The sequence below is a fragment of the Nomascus leucogenys genome, chromosome 21, assembly GCF_006542625.1.
Source record: "Nomascus leucogenys isolate Asia chromosome 21, Asia_NLE_v1, whole genome shotgun sequence".
NCBI lineage: Eukaryota > Metazoa > Chordata > Mammalia > Primates > Hylobatidae > Nomascus > Nomascus leucogenys.
The window spans coordinates 50,364,823-50,384,579 of NC_044401.1; the positions used below are offsets into that span (position 1 = coordinate 50,364,823).

The 19,757-nt window shown below is 43.6% G+C and overlaps 1 protein-coding gene across 4 annotated transcripts in view; it reads right to left on the reverse strand.

Moving 5' to 3' along the window:
- NR2C2 (nuclear receptor subfamily 2 group C member 2) overlaps nt 1-19,757 on the reverse strand; it is a 102,612-nt gene that overhangs the window by 26,217 nt on the left and 56,638 nt on the right. For 2 of the 4 annotated variants that reach the window (XM_012502171.2, XM_030801882.1), the window contains exons 2-6: nt 17,918-18,028; nt 17,303-17,359; nt 7,821-8,021; nt 5,355-5,457; nt 694-873 (exon numbers count right to left, since the gene is read on the reverse strand). In XM_012502171.2, coding sequence (XP_012357625.2) covers nt 694-873; nt 5,355-5,457; nt 7,821-8,021; nt 17,303-17,359; nt 17,918-18,028 — 652 coding nt within the window. The remainder of the gene's footprint in view (nt 1-693; nt 874-5,354; nt 5,458-7,820; nt 8,022-17,302; nt 17,360-17,917; nt 18,029-19,757) is intronic. The other 2 variants (XM_030801880.1, XM_030801881.1) reach the window with 1 other exon arrangement.

Genomic DNA, 19,757 nt, shown 5'->3' on the forward strand with positions numbered 1-19,757 from the left:
TCTAACTCCACTCTCCTTGGATTTCTTTGTGCTGCCCATCTTGGGTCCTGGTCTTCATGTTTTCATCACTAGCTAGGGAAGTGACCTCCATGCTGATTGGTCCCTGAAAACCCCCAAAATTCTGTCTATGGGAGTGGAAAGGAGGGGCCCGAGACCTTCCCTGGCTGCCCCACACATCCAGGAGCACTAGCTTTCTCTTTAGAACCCCAGCTACACAGAGGCTTGGCAAAGGACCTTATCCCAAAGAAAGTAGAGGGGCTAGGAAGACAGGGAGTAGGCTTATGTAATCCTCAGGAGCAATATATAAGTAAGGTGATTAAGTAGATCACAGATGAGGACCCTGTGGCTGAGAGGCTACGTGTGTCCTCAGGCGTCATAGCTCTCTCTTAGTGGCACACCTGGAGGTAGATTTGGTATCAGCTTTCCTCCAAAGCCTGTGTTCAACCCACTCCACTAAGCTGCCTCCTGATGCATCTGCATTAAGGCTTTCCACACACACAGCAGGAGGAGACCAACCCCCGCAGCGTTGGCTCTCAATCACCTAGCTGACCCATGAGGTAAACCAAAATGAAGCCTGAGTGCATTTTTTTTTCTTAAAGTATTTTAAGGCCAGATATAGAAACCTTATTTAATAGACTCTTGTTTACTCTCTCCCTCCACATTAACTCATGTGGTTTTTAAATAGTTACTCACATTCCATTTTCATGCCCATCTCTAAGCATTTTTTCAGCCGGCAAAACTGACAGCGGTTCCGGTGATGTTTATTGATGATGCAGTCTTGGTTGCTCCGGCAGCTGTAGGTCAAATTTTTCCTCACACTCCTTTTGAAGAAACCTTTGCAACCTTCACAACTGACAGCCCCATAGTGACGGCCTGAAACAGGAGAAAGAATACACAAATATTTTGTGACTATATTTGTGGATTCACCAAAGAGGTGATCTGTCAGTTCCTGTGCAAGTGATGGGTGCGTACACTGTTAGGTGCCAACAGCCATGTGGCCTGAGCATTAAGCATACTGGCCACACCCTTCATGTAATTTCTCTACAATCTTTCAAGTAGCCTTATGAGTTCATGATGGAAATACTGAAGCTCAGATGGGTTATATGACAGCTGGCAGATGGCATGACCTTAGTGCTCTTAGTATACAAATGGTCTAACATACAGTAGGAGCTCACAGGTGACGGCTGAACTCTACTGTCCACTTGAACACACCTTGGTCCTATTCCTGGAGATCTGGGCTTGTGATGCGGCTCAGGTCCCGTCCTGCCACGAGTGGCACACAGCAGACACGTGCATGTGTGGCTTTGGCACAGAGGGTCTCACTCCTGCATTTAGCCCCTCTCTCTCTGATTCACGTCCTGGGCCCTAAACCTCCCCTGGGGAAGCAGGATAGTCACAGGGAGAAGCATGGGGACTGTGACTGCCGAAGCCCACAGCAAAAGAGGATTACCATATGGCTCCACCTGGGCTAGCTACTCAGAGCTTCTAGAAACACAGTTCTAGGAATGCATTTATTAAACACAGTTCATTTTTCTAATCTTGTTTTACTTTGGTGTCTCTTTTTATTTTTGATACATTGTAATTGTCCATGTCCATATTTATGAGGTATAATTTGATATTTCAATATATCCACATGTTGTATAATGATCAAATCGGGTAGAGTGACCATCACCTTACGCATTTATCATTTCTTTGTAATAAGGACATTCAAAAGCCTTTCTTCTAGGTATTTTATAATATGTAATACCTTATTGTTAGCTATGGCTACAGTGCAATAGACCAGAACTTGTTCCTACTACTTAACTGTAACTTTATACCAGTTAGTCTTTCCCAACTATCTCTCACTTTTCCCCTCCCCAGTCTTGGTGCCATTATTCTACTCTCTGTTTCTATGATATCAATTTTTTTTTTTTAAGGATTCCACATGAGTGAGATCGTACTTGTCTTTCTGTGTCTGGCTTATTTCACGTAACATGATGTCCTCCATGTTCATCTATGTTGTCACAAACAGCAGGATTTCATTCAGTTTTATGTATTCCACTGTGTTACATACCACATTTTCTTTATCCATTCATCCACTGTTGGATACTTAAGCTGATTCCACATCTTGGCCATTGTGAATAGTCACGCAGTAAGCGTGGGAGTGCAGATATTTCTTCAACATAATGATTTTATTTCCTTTGGATATGGATCCAGTACTGAGATTGCTGGATCATGTGGTAGTTCTATTTTTAATTTTTTGAAGAACCTCCATATAGTTTTCTATAGTGGCTGTACTAGTTTACAATCCCACCAACAATGTGTAAGTGTTCCCTTTTCTCCACATCCTCCCTAGCACTTCTTTTCGTCTTTTTAATTGTAGACATTTTTTCTTTTCTTTTTTTTTTTTTGAGACAAGAGTTTTAGTCACTCAGACTGGAGTGCAGTGGCGTGATTTCGGCTTGCTGCAACCTCCACCTCCTGGGTTCAAGTGATTCTTGTGCCTCAGCCTCCCAAGTAGCTGGAATTATAGGTGTGCACCACCACACTAGGCTAATTTTTTTATTTTTGTAAGATTTTATAAAAATAAAATCTTTTTTATATATATATATATATTTTAAGACAAGAGTCTTGCTTTTGTCACCCAGGCTGGAGTGCAGTGGTGCGATCTTGGCTTACTGCAACCTCTGACTCCCAGGTTCAAGCAATTCTCCTGCCTGAGCCTCCCAAGTAGCTGGGATTACAGGAACTTGCCACCACACTCAGCTAATTTTTGTGTTTTTAGTAGAGACGGTTTTACCATGTTGGCCAGGCTAGTCTCGAACTCCTGACCTCAGGTGATCCACCTGCCTTGGCCTCCCAAAGTGCTGGGATTACAGATGTGAGACACTGCACCCTGCCAAAAATTATATATCTTATAAAAATACAAAAATTAGTAGAGATGAGGTTTTGCCATGTTGGCCAGGCTGGTCTCGAACTCCCGGCCTCATGTGATCTGCCCACCTCGGCCTGCCAAAGTACTGGGATTATAGGCATGAGCCACTGCACCCAGCCTGACTGGAGGTGATACCTCATGTGGTGATTTGCATTTCCCTGAAGATTAGTGATGTTGAGCATTTTTTCATATAACTTGGCCATTTGAATGTCTTCTTTTGAGAAACGTCTATTAAGGTATTTTGCCCATTTTAAAATTGGGTTACTTGTTTTCTTTGCTGTTGAGTTGTTTAAGTTCCCTATACGTTCTGGGTAGTAACCCTTTGTCAGGTGTACAGTTTGCATGGTATCTCCAACTTTTAATTATCAATGACATTAAAAAGTGCCCCTGGCCGGGCAAGGTGGCTCACGCCTGTAATCCCAGCACTTTGGGAGGCCGAGGCAGGCAGATCACAAGGTTAGGAGCTCAAGACCAGCCTGGCCAATATGATGAAACCCAGTCTCTACTAAAAATACAAAAATTAGCCGGTGGCAGACGCCTATAGTCCCAGCTACTCAGGAGGCTGAGGCAAGAGAATCGCTTGAACTCGGGAGGCAGAGGTTGCAGTGAGCCGAGATCACACCACTGCACTCCAACCTGAGCAACAGAGCGAGACTCCCGTCTCAGAAAAAAAAGTGGCCCCTTCTTCAGTTTAGTTTTCTTATTCACAAAGTACTTTCACATACATTATGCCCACTTGTTCCCAGCTGAGACTGACCACGGACATGCTCTTCTGATTCTGTCTTGTTTATATAATCCAATTTCATAGCCACATTGCCAGGAAGGATATATTTCACAGGATTACCATTTATGGTGGCTACAGAGAATCCCATTGTTCTAAGCTCTAGTATGCAAAACCATTTTCCAAGTGTGCATCTGGAATAACTCAGTCTTGTTCTTTTAAGAATAGTTGTGGTAAAGTGCCTTCTATAATATTGTTTTTCCTTTCTTTGCAGTATATTTCCTTGAGTTCTCTATCCCTTTGAGTGACACTAATATCAGGAGACAATGGCACCAAGAGCCTGTGACCAGGCCTTTCCTTTAAGCTCAGAAGAAGACTGACAAATGGGGAAGCCAAGCAGATTCTATGGCCCTTTTGTTATGTTCATGCTTCACTCATTTGTTCAGAAGTTTGTAGAGTGCCTTTCCTTGCTGAGCAAGAAGACACGAATACAGAGATAGATGGTAAGACATGGTTTTTGGTCTGACATTCTGATGGGGAAGACAGGCCTGTAAAGAGCGAATTATATGAGTATGCAACAAGTGATTAGAGAAATCTGTAGGAAAGGGCAATCAGAATCACAAGCAGCACTGTCTATCTGCCTACTGGGGTAGGTGAGGGCTTCAGAGAAGGGATTGGTTGGGTTGGGTTTACCAGGACAAAGGGTGGGAGCAGAGGCAGGCACCATTGGCAGATAAATGGTGTCACCAGCATGGAAGGGAAATTGGAGCTTCTGATCTTCTGTATTCTGTAGATGCTTGCCTGGGGCTGTCTTCCTAAGAGGCTTGGTCCAACCTCCTTTTTAAAAAACAAAACAAACAAAAACCAGGACTACAGTGTCCAAAGTTCCTGTGAATTTTGTGACCACAGAAGAAAGTGGAACCAAGCAGCCGTCACAGAACACAGGCCTGTGCCCCTGGCATCCCTGGTACTGTGTTCTTGTAAAATACTTCTCCATTCCTTCCTGTCTGCCTCACTAACCTTCTATGGATCCCCAGTACAAGCAGGCCAACACTTGAATTTTTGGGCCAGACATCTTCTTCAGTCTCACTTTACCCAATCGTAATCACAGAAGCCTATGAGCTCTCTCTCAAGGACACCATGGGTATACACCTTAAACTCTAGGTCCTGGCTCCACTTGCTGGAATGCCCTCCTCCTGCTCCAACCAACATGTACACAATCACCAAGGCTCCCAGGTGCGACTGCCTCTGTGGGGCCTTTCCTGACCCTGGGACACTAGCTGTAATCACATGCCTCCTCCTGCTTCATTACAGCAGTTATTTATAGTGGGTTATAGTGAGGGGATGTTAAGAGATAGTTACAGTTAGGATGAAGGGGGATTATACAAATTATACATCTTGTAAAATAGCCAAGTGCTGTACAAATGTTAACGAGATTAGAGAATGAGTACTTTCTTAGCAGCACATGAATACTACACACTCAACCAAGATTTACAAATCACAGAAATCATTTCTTGACTTCTCCTTTTGATGTCTAATTATCTGACAAACTACCTTACTTATTTACATCATTACCCCAATAAGAAAAGTAGAATTCATGTGTGAAACCTACAAACGTACATAAAATGGTCTTTCTAAATAAACTACCACCCCACCTCACAACAGTTACTTCATGCTGTTGGCCCATTATAAGTGCCAGCATAACCTGGAACTACATACCGGAGGCTTTGTCGCCACAGACCACACAGTACTCTACCACCTGGGGCCGCTGGACGTCCGTCTTCCCCAGTAAACGCTCCACAGAGGCAGAATCCGTGACAATCTGAGAGAAACCAGGAAACAAACAGGGGTGCCAATTAAAAATCAAATCACTGCTGGGCACAGTGGCTCACGTCTATAATCCCAGCACTTTGGGAGGCCAAGGCGGGTGGATCACTTGAGGTCGGGAGTTCAGGACCAGCCTGGCTAACATGGTGAAACCCTGTCTTTACTAAAAATACAAAATTAGTCAAATGTGGTGGCGGGCGCCTGTAATCCCCAGCTACTCTGGAGGCTGAGGGAGGAGAATTGCTTCAACCCGGGAGGCAGAGGTTGTAGTGAGCCGAGATTGCACCACTGCACTCCAGCCTGGGCAACAGAGTGAGACCCCATCTCAAAAACAAGCAAACAAAAACCCAGATCAATAAGCAAAGTAATGTTTAACTACAAATTCTCAATGTTGGGTTTCTAAGCAGGAGAACTCTGGACAGAACTGGGAAAATTCCAGAAGACAACCTAATCTGACACCTAGAATGGCTCTGCCACTCATCCGGACTGCTCATCAGCTGGGTGGTTTCCCAGGGTCAGGCGCTGGTTTCCACTGATCTACTCTATCTGGCTACTACAACCACCCAAAATTGTGGCCCATGTGGGGAATCACACACACAGATGCTTCAAAATGAAGATATTTAAGATTCTTCCCGTAACAACTTGAATGTACGCAAAGAGGTGTATTGGCAGAGAAATAACCAAACTTTATTAATTAAATAACTAGGACTCCAACTGAGGCAGCTGGTGGTGAGATGACGAGAACAAATGACCTTTGAAACCTGCTATCTTCCCCTCATTTGTGGTGATTTTCTAGGTGACAGCAATTCATCTGGGAGAATACTATAACTGGTATCAATATAAGAAAGTGAAAAATAGCTGTTATTTTAAAATGTACTTGAACTTGAGCCAACAATAAGCCTTAAAATGATTTATATGTGGTGGGAACACACATAGAAATCATTAATTAGAATCACCTCTTGTGAAACATGCAACAAAATCAACAGCCATTCTTTCACAGACAAGGAGTACTCTAAAGAAGGAGGAAGGAATTCTGGTTTCAGATGATCACAATGTACTCCGGGAAAGGAAGGATGAGACAGCATTTAGTAAGTGCAGTGTAAGATGTCTAAAACAACAGTTCTGAAAGCTGAACATGTTGGCGTTCTGATCCCAGCTCAATCAGAAGACAAAAAAATTCTTCCCTTCCTTAAGTCTCTTCATAGTAGAACCTCCCCACCCAAAACACAGATTCTAAGCAGCATTAAATCAATAGCCAAAAGGTGGAAGCAACCTACATGTCCACCAACAGATGAAGACATAAAATGTGGTCTATATACAGAGTGGAATTCTACTCAGCCTTTAAAAGGAATGGAATTCTGACACATGCTACAATATGGATGGGTGAAATAAGCCAGTCACACAAACCTGATTTCACTTATATGAGGTACCTAGAGTAGTCAAATTCATGGAGACAGAAAGTAGAATGGTGGTCACCAGGGGCTGGGGAAGGGGGAGAGGAGACTTACTATTCAATAAGTACAGAGTTTCAGCTTAGGAAGAGGAAAAGAGTTACACAGAGCTGGATAGTGGTACAACAATGTAAATCTACTTAATGCCACTAAACTGTATACCTAAAGCTGGTTAAGATGATAAGTTTTATATTATGTGTATTTTATCAAAAATTAAAAAAAAAAATGAAACACAACCCTGACGAAGCATGCTTCGTGCTCAGCCATCATGGGATACTGACCTTAAGTTTCTGTTCTCTAAGTGTTGAGTTTGGAGATTCTATGCTTCCCAGACTCATGCTAGCAACAACCCTGCTTTCCTTCAATGTCTGCTCTTTTCCTTGCTATAGACTGTCCTCAACCCCATCCTGCCTTGACAGAGCAGGAAGAACCAGGGCAGAGACAGAGACAAGAATTGAGGGGCCCAGGGCGAGTAGTACACAGTGGCATGTAAAGACAGAATGAAAAGCTGGGGCCACAGACCTGATGATCTGGACAAGTCGGTTCTCACCTGGCTGTAGTCAGCCCTAAGTGGTACCTTTAAAATATCAAGGGCTGCCACTTCACGGCCTTAGGTAAGAACAATTCTCCAGTAGCCTCAGTGCTGGCTTGCTTATGTCAGTCTCCTGTGGCCACTGACTTCCTGGTTCTACTTCCATCCTCTCTGAGTATTATAGTTGACTGTCTTCTGGGCCTTGCCACTGGTTTGCTGGTTTATTACTTTGGCCAAAGCAGCAACCTGCCATGCTTGCAGGTCCCTAAAGAACCTTCCAGGGATGGATTTGGCCTCGAAGGCAGACGTAAGAACAAGTCAGGAACAAGTTCAATAGCAGAAGTGCTGAGACAAATACCTGTCCAAAGGCCTTACCTGGATCCTGCCAGGGACGAGGTTGTCTGAGGTGGTGAATATGAGTTGCTTGGCGCTGGATGTCTCTGGGGAAGCCAGGATCACCTTCCCAGTTCCAGCTCCATCTGGGCTGGTCAGGATGAACTGCTGTTTGGGGGATCCGGAGGCGTCCACTGCGGTGACTATCTGGATCTTCTGTCCTGTCTGCTGGTCTGTGACAATCTATAAGACACAACATGGAGGCTGCTCTCATGGAGTGTCACAAGACCCATGCATTTGCAGGTGGTGCTCAAAGTGGTGACTGCCAAAAACCAGTCCTTGAATTAATGCTGTCTAACATGCATTTTCACCAGTTCACGGTGAACTGAGAAAAATAAAACACGACAGTGAGCTTTTCAGAAACAAATTTTCATAAAGCTAATTTTAGTCTAGGACTGTATCTTTCCTGTTTTTAGAATTAAAACGCCCTTTTATGAAATGAAGGCAGTAATAAATAATAGGTTTAACTTTTTGAAAAGTCCTTGTCCTCACCTAGTAACAAATGTAGGCAATCCTAACTCTTTTTGAAATGCTACTGATCCACAAAATCCAAAAACTTGGGAATGACTGCTTCAAAGACGGCCTCTTTCTAAAAGGTCCTGTAAATAATATTGCCTTAGGTTGAGAGAATACAGGGAGACCCTTGCTGACACACACTCAACTCACCACTAATTGACCACCCACCTCCTTCACTCCCACTTCCTGACTCTGAGGTCTTTTAAGGATAGAGACTACACCTGATTCACTGCTATATCCCCAGGGCCAGCACAAGGCCTGGCACAGAGAGAAGACAATAAAAGATCATAGGATGCACCGAAGGAAGTGGGCACTGACTCTGGAGAAGTCTTGACCCTTATTCCTCTGGGAGTTCCCACTCTTCAGGAGTCTCGCTGTCAAGATTCCACTTCTTCACACAGTCCTTGTCTAATTGCATCAGTCACAACAAAAACAGTTGCTATGACAAGAATGAACTCTCTTATTCTTGCTCATGAAGTTCTTTGAAGTTCTTCTAATCCCCGTCCTGCCTCTCTCCTAGGCCAGATATTCCTGGCTAGCAGCACTGCCACCTCTCCCTCCAGGCACCAGCAGACCCTTACTGCAAAGAAGACTCTTGAGCTGCTGCTGCTGCTGTGTTGGGTGAGGGGAAACGTGCTATGTCTCTGGCTGGAACTCAGTTTCCTACAGCACAGTACATTTATGGGCAGGTCTAGCATCTGCACCACCTCTTGACAGACTTTTGAAATGGAACTCCAGCTGGGTGCAGTGGCTCACGCCTGTAATCCCAACACTTTGGGAGGCCGAGGTGGGAGGATCACCTGAAGTCAGGAGTTCAAGACCAGCCTGGTCAACATGGCGAAACCCTGTCTCTACTAAAAATACAAAAATTAGCTGGGCGTGGTGGTGGGCGCCTGTAGTCCCAGCTACTTGGAAGGCTGAGACACGAGAATCGCTTGAACTCAGGAGGCGGAGTTTGCAGTGAGCTAAGATCGTGCCACTGCACTCCAGCCTGAGTGACAAAAGGGAAACTTCATCTCCAAAAAAAAAGAAATGGAACCTCAAGGTTGAGATAACAAACTCACACAGTCTAACACAACAGCTTGGCTAACTGCAATACGGAAAATAAGACAATGTTGGCTGGCTCAAAATAAGATGACATAGACAAGAAAAGATTCAATCACTTAAATGTTTACTGAGCACCCACTACGAGTCAAACACTGTTCTGGGTACTACGAATAGGGACGTGAACAAAAAAAGGTCCCACCATCATGGAACTAAATTTCTATTGGGGGAAACAGACCGTGAACTCTGAATAAATAATATCAGTCAGTGTAAATGCCCTGGAGAAAACAAAAAGCAGAATAAACAGAGAAAGCATGACATTAGGAAGGAGACAGGGATGCAACTTTAGGAGGAAAGACATCTCTGAGTATGTGACACTGAGCAAAGACTTGAATCGAACACAAGAGGAAACTGCAAAAATGTGGCAAAGTGTGCCACAGGGCACAGCCAAGTGCAAGACCAGAGAGGCAGCAGAATAGGATGACAGATCCAAGAATGAATCCTCAGCTAATCATGGGACAAACCCCAGTATATCATCATCTCCAACTAAAGGGGCAAAAGATGTTTAAGGCTCAAGGAGAATGGATTTGGAAGGAATGAAAGGAAGAACTTTCATCGTTACAATCTGTGACATGCCCAGAGTCCCCCAGAAACATAAAACATGAGACAGAAAACCTTGTGAAAAGAATTATCTTAAAAAAAAACTTTCCTACCCACGGCTCAACTGAAAGATTGCAGACACAGGCTGGTTGACACATCTCTCAGCTGCCACAGAAAGGATTTTTGCCTTAGATAAACAAGATGGCCTTTGGAAGCCCTCATAACCTGAGCTCTGTGAGTCAAATGTCTATCAATTCTTTTTTTTTTGAGACAAGAGTCTCGCTTTGTCACCCAGGCTGGCATGCAGGGGCATGAGCATGGCTCACCGCAGTCTCAACCTCCTGGGCCCAAGCAATCCTTCTGCTTCGGCCTTCTGTGTAGCTGAGACCACAGGCGCGTACCACCACACCCAGCTAATTTTTTAGAAAAATTTTTTGTAGAGATGGAGTATCATTTTGTTGCCCAGGGTGGCCTCAAATTCCTGGGCTCAAGTGATCCTGCTGCCTTGGCCTCCCAAAGTGCTAGGATTCAGGCATGAGCCACCAAGCCCGGCTCATGTCTATCAATTTTTGTTTCCTTCCTAAACTGTTTTCCCTGTTAAGAAATGACACAGTTATGTGATTGAGAGGGGTCTTCGATTACCAACTAAAATCAAGGCAACACTAGTAATTCCTTTGCCCTTTTGTGTTCAGAGATGACACATGCTGTACCAGAGCACACACAGATAACCAGCATGTCATTTCTTGTATGCTCTTCTCTAGTCATTGTGGTTGAGGTATGGCAAGTATGAGGTCAGGGTATGGTATTGGGAGGTAGAAGTTACTGGTTCCAGACAGGGACAGCAGCTCTTAGTGGCAGTATATAACATACTTCAAGGCTTAAATTTTTTTTTTTTTTTTTCGAGACAGGGTCTTGTTCTGTTACCCATGTTGGAGTGCAGTAGCACGATCCTGGCTCACTGCAGCCTCGACCTCCTAGGCTCAAGCAATCCTCCCATCTCAGCCTCCAGAATAGGTGGGACTACAGGTAAGCACCATCATGCCTGGCAATTTTTTTTTTTTCTCTAGAGATGGGGTCTCACTATTTTGCCCAAGCTGGTCTTGAACATCTGGGTTCAAGTGATCCTCGTGCCTTTGCCTCCCAAGGAGTTTACAGGTGAGAACCAATGCACCTGGCTAGATTATTCGTTTCTTTTTTTCTCAAAGACTCACGCTCATAAAAATTCAATGAATTACTTATAATTTTGGGGTTTTATCTTCACCCTCCTAAGACATCTGTATCCTCTACTTAGAGAGATCACGCCCATGAAAAAACTAAAAATGCAGGCAGAAAGAAAAATCTCCCAAATACCCTATTGGAACACAAGGGTGACCATTAGGCAAGACCTTGTTAACAAACACAGATTCCTATTTAATTACCTAGAGGAAACATCAAATTGCAAGGATATATCCAAGCTCATTAAAACTTAAGTTGGCTGTGGAGGAGAGGTATTGTGCATAGAACTGTGCCCCCCTGAAAAGATACATTCCAGCCATAATTCCCAGTATCTATTAATGTACCTTACTTGGAGGTAGGGCCTTTGCAAATGTAATTAGGATAAGATGAGGTAATACTGCATTAGGGTGGGCCCTAATTCAATGACTAGTGTCCTTATAAGAAGACCATGTGGCAATGGAAGCAGAGATTGGAGTGATGCAGCTGCAAGCAAGCGAGGAATGCCAAGGACTGGTGGCACCCACCAGAAGGTAGGAGGAGGCAAGGAAGGACACTCTCCTAGAACCTTAAGAGAGCATGGCCCTGCTGACACCTTGATTTCAGACTTCTGGCCACCAGAAGGTTGGGAAAATAAATTTCTATTGGTTGAAGCCACCAAATTTGTGGTAATTTATTGTGACAGCCCTGGGAAACTAATACAAGAGGAAAATTTTATTTAATTTCTTTACTTGGAACAAAAGTTCTTAAATTCCTGTCTGTAAACTATAACAAATTGGGGGGAAGGGAGTAACGTAAGAAGATATGTGTTGTTTTCTGTGATTTTTAAGGCCCTCAATAGCCTACCTATACAGTCAGAGCTGCTATAATGCTTGTTGTGAAAAGATGAATTTGTTTTAACATGATTGATATGTTAGTAAATAATTTGAGTATAATGCAAATTTTGTGTTTATGCGTGGTTTCTTCCATGAATAACACTAGGTAAACAGAAAACGACACTGAGGTGAAGTGATCCATGCAGGGATACTCAGTGCACATGGTATGAGTCACATTCAATCCATCTGTTGATTTCAGGTCACCCCATGTCCACCACTCACAGTAACTCATGAGACGCAATCCTCCCCACACCTACCTCCACAAAGAAACTACAAGGCTTTTTCTAGGTAAAGTGCCGTATTTACTTATTTATTTTTGAGATGGAGTTTCGCTCTTGTTGCCCAGGCTGGAGTGTAATGGCACGATTTTGGCTCACCACAACCTCCACCTCCCAGGTTCAAGTGATTCTCCTGCCTCAGCCTCCCGAGTAGCTGGGATTACAGGCATGCATCACCATGCCCAGCTAATTTTTTGTATTTTTAGTAGAGATGGGATTTCTCCATGTTGGTCAGGCTGGTCTCAAACTCCTGACCTCAGGTGATCCGTCCACCTCAGCCTCCCAAAGTGCTAGGATTATAGGCATGAGCCACCGTGCCCAACCAAGTACCGTATTTATTATAGTCACTATGTATTTTAACCACTTGCAGGTTTTATTAGATTCACTATCTGTTTTTTAATACGTTACTGATAAAGTTTTTGAGTATTGTGTCACTAATTTCATTTTTTCCAGTCAGTCCTGTGGTTTTCATTGCACAATTTGGCAAAGTGTGGGAATTTTCAGGAACACACGTCACATTATAGCAGAACTGACTTTACTCTGCTAAGCTAAGGTCCTCTCTAGTTTTAATCCCAAAGGACCCTGGAATGATCTTATACACCACCATTCTCCCCAATGTTACCCACTCTGTTCCAGCCAGCTCAACATCTCTGTTGCAAAGAAGAGCCTGCCAATGAATGGCCTGCAGGCAAAAACCAGCCACTGGATAACTTGTTTGACTACCCAAACTTTTTTTTTTTTTTTCTTGAGACCAGGTCTTATTTTGTCACCCAGGCTGGAGTGCAGTAGCACGATGTTGGCTCTTTACAACCTCCACCTCTCAGCCTCAAGTGATCCTCCCATCTCAGTCTCCCGAGTAACTGGGACAGGCTCGTGCCAGCAAGCCTGGCTAATTCTTGTATTTTTTGTAGAGATGATGTCTCACTAGGTTGCCCAGGCTGGTCTTGAACTCCTGAGCTCAAGCGATCCACCTACATCGGCCTCCAAAGTGCTGGGATTACAGGTGTGAGCCACTGCACTCAGCCCCCTAATTTTAAAAAAAAACAAAAACTGTTTGCTAACATCTAAAAATTGAGTATTTCCCATAATCAAAATCAAATTTATAGTTCTCTTGACAAACTGGAAGCTCAGGTCATCCTGGGCTCAAGTTCTCCCCATGGTGCCAGGTGGCTGGTGCTGCGTGTGGGTTGGCTACCTCTTTAGATGAGGTAGCCTCTCCATTTTATCCCTGTCATCACCTTGCCACCTCTTTCACTGTAAACACCTGCGACAGGACTTGGTAGCTACAGACATGAATACGAATGCTTGCTCTACTACTTCCCAGCTGTGTCAACCTGGAGCAGTTACATAAGCCCTTGAGCTCCATTTATATATCTATGAAAAAGGATGACTAGGAAAGTGAAATGATATGATGTGTGTGAAACTGCTTGGTACACTGCCCAGAACATGACAGAACCTTGGTAAAGTATTTCTTCCCTCTAAGCTCTCACACACTCCTTTTCTCAGTCTTGTCTTATCCTTTTCATCTTATCAAATCGCTCCTGATGAAGAAGTCAAGACTTTTTACCATGGCTTACTCATTCTTTCATTTATTCCTCAAATATTTACTGAGGGTCTACTCTGTCAGACAGTGTGTTAGACAGTGGCATATGAAGATGGCTCCTGCCCTCATGAAACTTTTAGTTCAGTGGAAGAGACTGGCAATACACAAGGAAACAAACCAGTCAGTAAACAATTTTAATTTATGGTACATGTTATGAGGGAAAAGATCAGGTTGGGGTAACCCTGAATAACAAAAGTACTTAACTTTAGAAAGAGAGGTCAGGGGGCTGGGCACGGTGGCTCACGCCTGTAATCCCAGAATTTTGGGAGGCCGAGGCAGGCGGATCACGAGGTCAGGAGATCGAGACCATCCTATCTAACATGGTGAAACCCCGTCTCTACTAAAAATACAAAAAATTAGCCGGGTGTGGTGGCAAGCACCTGTAGTCCCAGCTACTCGGGAGGCTGAGGCAGGAGAATGGCATGAACCTGGGAGGCAGGAGAATGGCATGAACCTGGGAGGCAGAGGTTGCAGTGAGCCAAGATCGCGCCACTACACTCCAGCCTGGGCAACAGAGCGAGACTCCACCTCAAAAAAAAAAAAAAAAAAAAAAGAGGTCAGGGAAAACCTCTGTGACAAGGTGACATTTAAGACGAGATTTGGGCTGGATGGCACAGTGGCTCGCGCCTGTAATCCCAGCACTTTGGGAGGCCGAGGCAGGCGGATCAGCTGAGGTCAGGAGTTCGAGACCAGCCTGGCCAACATGGTGAAACTCTGTCTCTACTAAAAATACAAAATTAGCCAGGTGTGGTGGCGCATGTCTGTAATCCCAGCTACTTGGGAGGCTGAGGCAGAAGAATCGCTTGAACCTGGGATGCAGAAGTTGCAGTGAGCCAACACTGTGCCACTGTACTCCAGCCTGGGTGACAAGAGGGAAATGCCTTAAAAAAAAAAAAAAAAAAAAGGCCGGGCGCGGTGGCTCACGCTTGTAATCCCAGCACTTTGGGAGGCCGAGGCGGGCAGATCACGAGGTCAGGAGATCGAGACCACGGTGAAACCCCGTCTCTACTAAAAAATACAAAAAATTAGCTGGGCGTGGTGGCGGGCGCTTGTAGTTCCAGCTACTCGGAGAGGCTGAGGCAGGAGATGGCGTGAACCCGGGAGGTGGAGCTTGCAGTGAGCCGCGATTGTGCCACTGCACTCCAGCCTGGGCGACAGAGCGAGACTCCGTCTCAAAAAAAAAAATAAATAAATAAAAGATTCAAGGCTGAGGAGACAGCAGCCAGTTAAATGTTTAGTGTTCCCAGCAAAGAGAAACGTTCTGGTATATGGAAAGCCCTGAGAGGAACAATCTCTTGGGAACTGCTATCAGGTCCATGGACAACCAGCATGGCCCAGGAACCTAGAGAGGGAGGTGTGACAGCCCTGCTGCGAGTTTGGATTTCTTTCTGAGTACAATGAGAATCCCTTCAAGGGTTTGTCCCCCAACCCAAAACCAGCTCTTCAGATTTCCTGTACTATTTATATACACACACACATACCCACCCACCCACTCACCTACCTACATACACACAATTTCCTATAGTATATATAGAATTTACATATAGAATATATGTAAAGTTTATAAGATAAGTCAGGGTATATTAGAGCATACCAAAAGATAATAGCAAAGATTATTGACTAAAAATAAAAAGGGTAAAAATAACCTGCTTTAAAAAAGGTTTGCAAAAAGGTAAATAAATCCTGACCTTTGCAAAACGGTAAATAAATCTTTTACTTAAGTATAAATTTTAGCTCATATGAATAGTTCTGAGTTACTATTTTATTTTTTTGAGACAGGGTCTCCCTCTGTGGCCCAGGCTGGAGTGCAATTGGCATGATCACAGCTCACTGCAGCCTCAACCTCCTGGGCTCAAGCAATCCTCACACCAAAGCCTCCCAAGTAGCTAGGACTACAGGAATGGCATGTCTGGCTAATTTTTTAGTTTTTTTGTAAAGATACAGTCTCACTTTGTTGCCCAGGCTGGTCTCGAACTCCTGGGCTCAAGTGATAAGCCTTCTTCAGCCTCCCTAAGTGCTGGGATTACAAGTGTGAGCCACTGTACCCAGCCTAAATGGAGGATATTAATCCAAATATATCAACAATCACTTTAAATATGAATTGATCCACATCCACCAATGAAAAGACAGATTCTCAGCTGGGTAAAAAAACAAGACCCTTATGAAATTATACAGGAAGTAGGAAAAAAATGGGAAAAAATCAAGACCCCAATACATATTGCCTACAGGAGACCCAATTTATAAATAAAGACACAGACAGATGCAAAATAAAGGGATGGAGAAGCTGACAGTGGTGCACATTTGTAGTCCCAACTACTTGGGAGGCTGAGGCAGAAGGATAGCTTGGGCTCAGGAGTTTGAGGTTGTAGTGCCCTATGATCCTGTCTGTGAATAGTAAAGGCACTCCAGCCTGGGCAACAGAGCAAGATTCTCCTAAAAAAAAAAAAAGTTGGCCAGGCATGGTGGCTCACACCTGTAGTCCCAGCACTTTGGGAGGCTGAGGCAGGTGGATTGCTTGAGCTCAGGAGTTTGAGACCCGCCTTGGCAACATGGTGAAACCCCATCCCTATTTAAAAAAAAAAAAAAAGCATTATGTGTGTGTGTATCCAGGCATGGTGGTATGCGCCTGTAGTCCCAGCTACTTGGGAGGTGTAGATAGGAGGATGGCTTGAGCCTGTAAGGTAGAGGCTGCAGTGAGCTGTGTTCACGCCATTGCACTCCAGCCTGGGTGACAGAGCAAGACCCTGTCTCAAAAAAAAAAGGAAAAAACTGTCAAAACATAGAGAAAGTTATACCATGCTAGAAACTAACACTAATAAAAAGAAAGCTGGAGTAACTATAGTAATTTCAGACAAAGCAAATTTCAGAACAAGGAAAATAAACATAAAGGGAAGTGGTACATAATAAGAAAGGGGTGGCTGGGCATGGTGGCTCATGCCTGTAATCCCAGTACTTTGGGAAGCTGACGCAGGAGTATCACTTGAGGTCAGGAGTTCAAGACCAGCCTGGGCAACATAGCAAGACTCTGTCTCAAAAATAAATAAAAAGAAAGCAAGCAAACAAGGGGTTAATTCTCCATCGCTTCTCAACCTTTTGGCTAAGATCAAGAAAGGAGTTAATTCTCCAAAAAGACATAACAATGTAAAACATATATGCAACTAACAACAGAGCATCAAAGTGAGGCAAAAAAACTGATAAAACTGCAAGGAGAAAAACAGAGAAATCAACAGTTATATTTGGCTTTTTGATTCAGCTTGTTGAGATAACAATAAATCTCTGTCATCAATATATTATCCCTTCCTCCCAGCTTTTTGCCTACAAGCTTGATACACCTACCTTCTCTTTGTTCAAAGAGGTGAAAACACTCAGTGGGCCAGAGGCAGGTTCAGAGCCCTAGGGAAGACAACTTCCCATAAGTGAATATCGATTAGTTAATAACAATATTAGTAATAAGTTATTATATAATTAGTACATATTGAACATTATTATGTGCCAGGCACCATTCTAAGCACTTTATAAGCAATATCCCTTTGATTCTTCATAATAACTTTGAGAGGCAAATACTACTATTATGTATATTTTCCAAATGAAGACAGTGAGGCATTAAAAAGTTAATTGACCAAGGTCAAAAAAGCTAAGTGGATTTGACTTCAAGTAGGGGCCCTTGCTCTTAATTACAGTACTAAGAAATACTGCCTCTCAATTTGGAAGCAAATAAGTAATAAAATGGTACTTCATCTCAACAGTTTGAAACAACAGTTCAGGCTTTTGCTTTAAATGGAAGTTGATTAAATAAATGTAAGCATTTTTTATTTTTTTTTTTAAAGAATCAATGAAGTTGTACTGTATTTGATGCCCAAAAGGCACAACTCCTTAGTGAAACCCTTAGGAAGGTTTGTTTTTGGAAAGAGTTCTGGAAAGGCAGGGTTGCCATTGGCAGGTTGCAGGTACCTGAATGCGCTGAGGTGAGGCTACAGCAGAGTCAGTGGAGATTATCTGGATGCGTGGGGAGGGGCTGGTCATCCCTGGAGATTCCGGCCGAGAGGTCTGTGTACGTGTTACCTGTGGGCGAGAAGTGGGCTGGATCACAAGGGGGTTCAGAATGATGCCCAGAGGTGGCCTGAAGACCATGCCTCTTGCTTTCACTGTGACCTGGAGTGATGAACTTGTGTGGTTCTGAGGTATGGACCCAGAAGGATGACAGGAATCAATGAGATGTTGCTACAGGATGCCCCCCAGGAAAATACAATCTTAAAACAGCTGTTTCTAATGTTGAAAATGTAAGAAGAAACCAAAGGAATCTGCAATTGTGCTCTGCACACTTTAATAAAGTAAAAACCTACCAAAATAACATTTTAAAGATGATCTTTGAATGTTATCCCTGTCTCCAAAGCCACCTGTAAAACATTCCTTTAATATGGTTTCCCGAGAAAGGCTCTTACAACACAGCAGGGGATGACAAACAAAACCAACATTACACTGAAAACTACTGGGATTAGTACTTATAAAAGGGTTCTGGTAATTTCTCAGCCCCAATGGGATGGAGCTGGGAAAAGCCTGTCAGGACCACAGGGTCTGAAATTTAGTCAATACCTATCCCAAAGGCAAGGTACAAGGTGCTGAGTGGTCACCTGGGTATTTGAAGCAGGCAGATATATTTTTTCTTGATAGAAAGCGTATTGTGGCTGGGTGTGGTGGCTCACACCCATAATCCCAGCATTCGGGAGGCCAAGGTGGACGGATCACTTGAGGTCAGGAGTTTCAGACCAGCTGGCCAAAATGGTAAAACCCCATCTCTACATTAAAAAAAAAAAAAAAATTAGCCAGGCATGATGGTGCGTGCCTGTAATCCCAGCTACTCGTGTGGCTGAGGCAGGAGAACCGCTTGAACCAGGGATGGGGAGGGTGCAGTAAGTGGAGATCGTGCCACTGCACTCCAGCCTGGGTGACAGGAAAAAAAAAGTGTATCGTGGGTCGGGGGCGGTAGCTCGCGCCTGTAATCCCAGCACTTTGGGAGGCCGAGGTGGGTGGATCACTTGAGGTCAGGAGTTAGAGACAAGCCTGACCAACATGGTAAAACCCTGTCTCTAAAAAAAAAAAAAAAATTAGCCAGGCATGGTGGCATGTGCCTGTAATCCCAGCTACTAGGGAGGCTGAGGCAGGAGAATCTCTTGAACCCGGGAGGCGGAGGTTGCAGTGAGCCAAGATCATGCTATTGCACTCCAGCCTGGGCAACAAGAGGGAAACTCTGTCTCAAAAAAAAAAAAAAAAAAAAAAAAAAATGTGTATTGTGAACACTTCACAATAAACTCTCCCTAAAATTAGAAGAAAACAGTTCCTAATTCTGTAAGGCCAATATTACCTGATACTGAAACCAAAGACATCACAGGAAAAGAAAACTACAGACCAATATCTCTTATGAATAGAGACACAAACAATCCTCTACAAAACACTAGTAAACCAAATCCAGTGGTATATAAAGGATTATACACCACAAATAAGTGGGGTTTATCCCAGGAACGCAAGCTTGTTCAAATATGAAAATCAAACAGTTCTATACATTGCATTAAAGGAATAAAGGACAGAAGCCACGTAAGTATTTCAATTGATGGAGAAAAAGCATTTGACAAAATCTAACAACACTTCATGATAAAAACACTCAACAAACGAGATATAAAAGGACAGTTCTCAATCTGATAAAGGGTCTCTATAAAATACTCACAGCTAACAGTATACTTAGCAGTAAAAGACTAAAAGCTTTCCTTCTAAGGTTAAGAATAAGATGAAGATG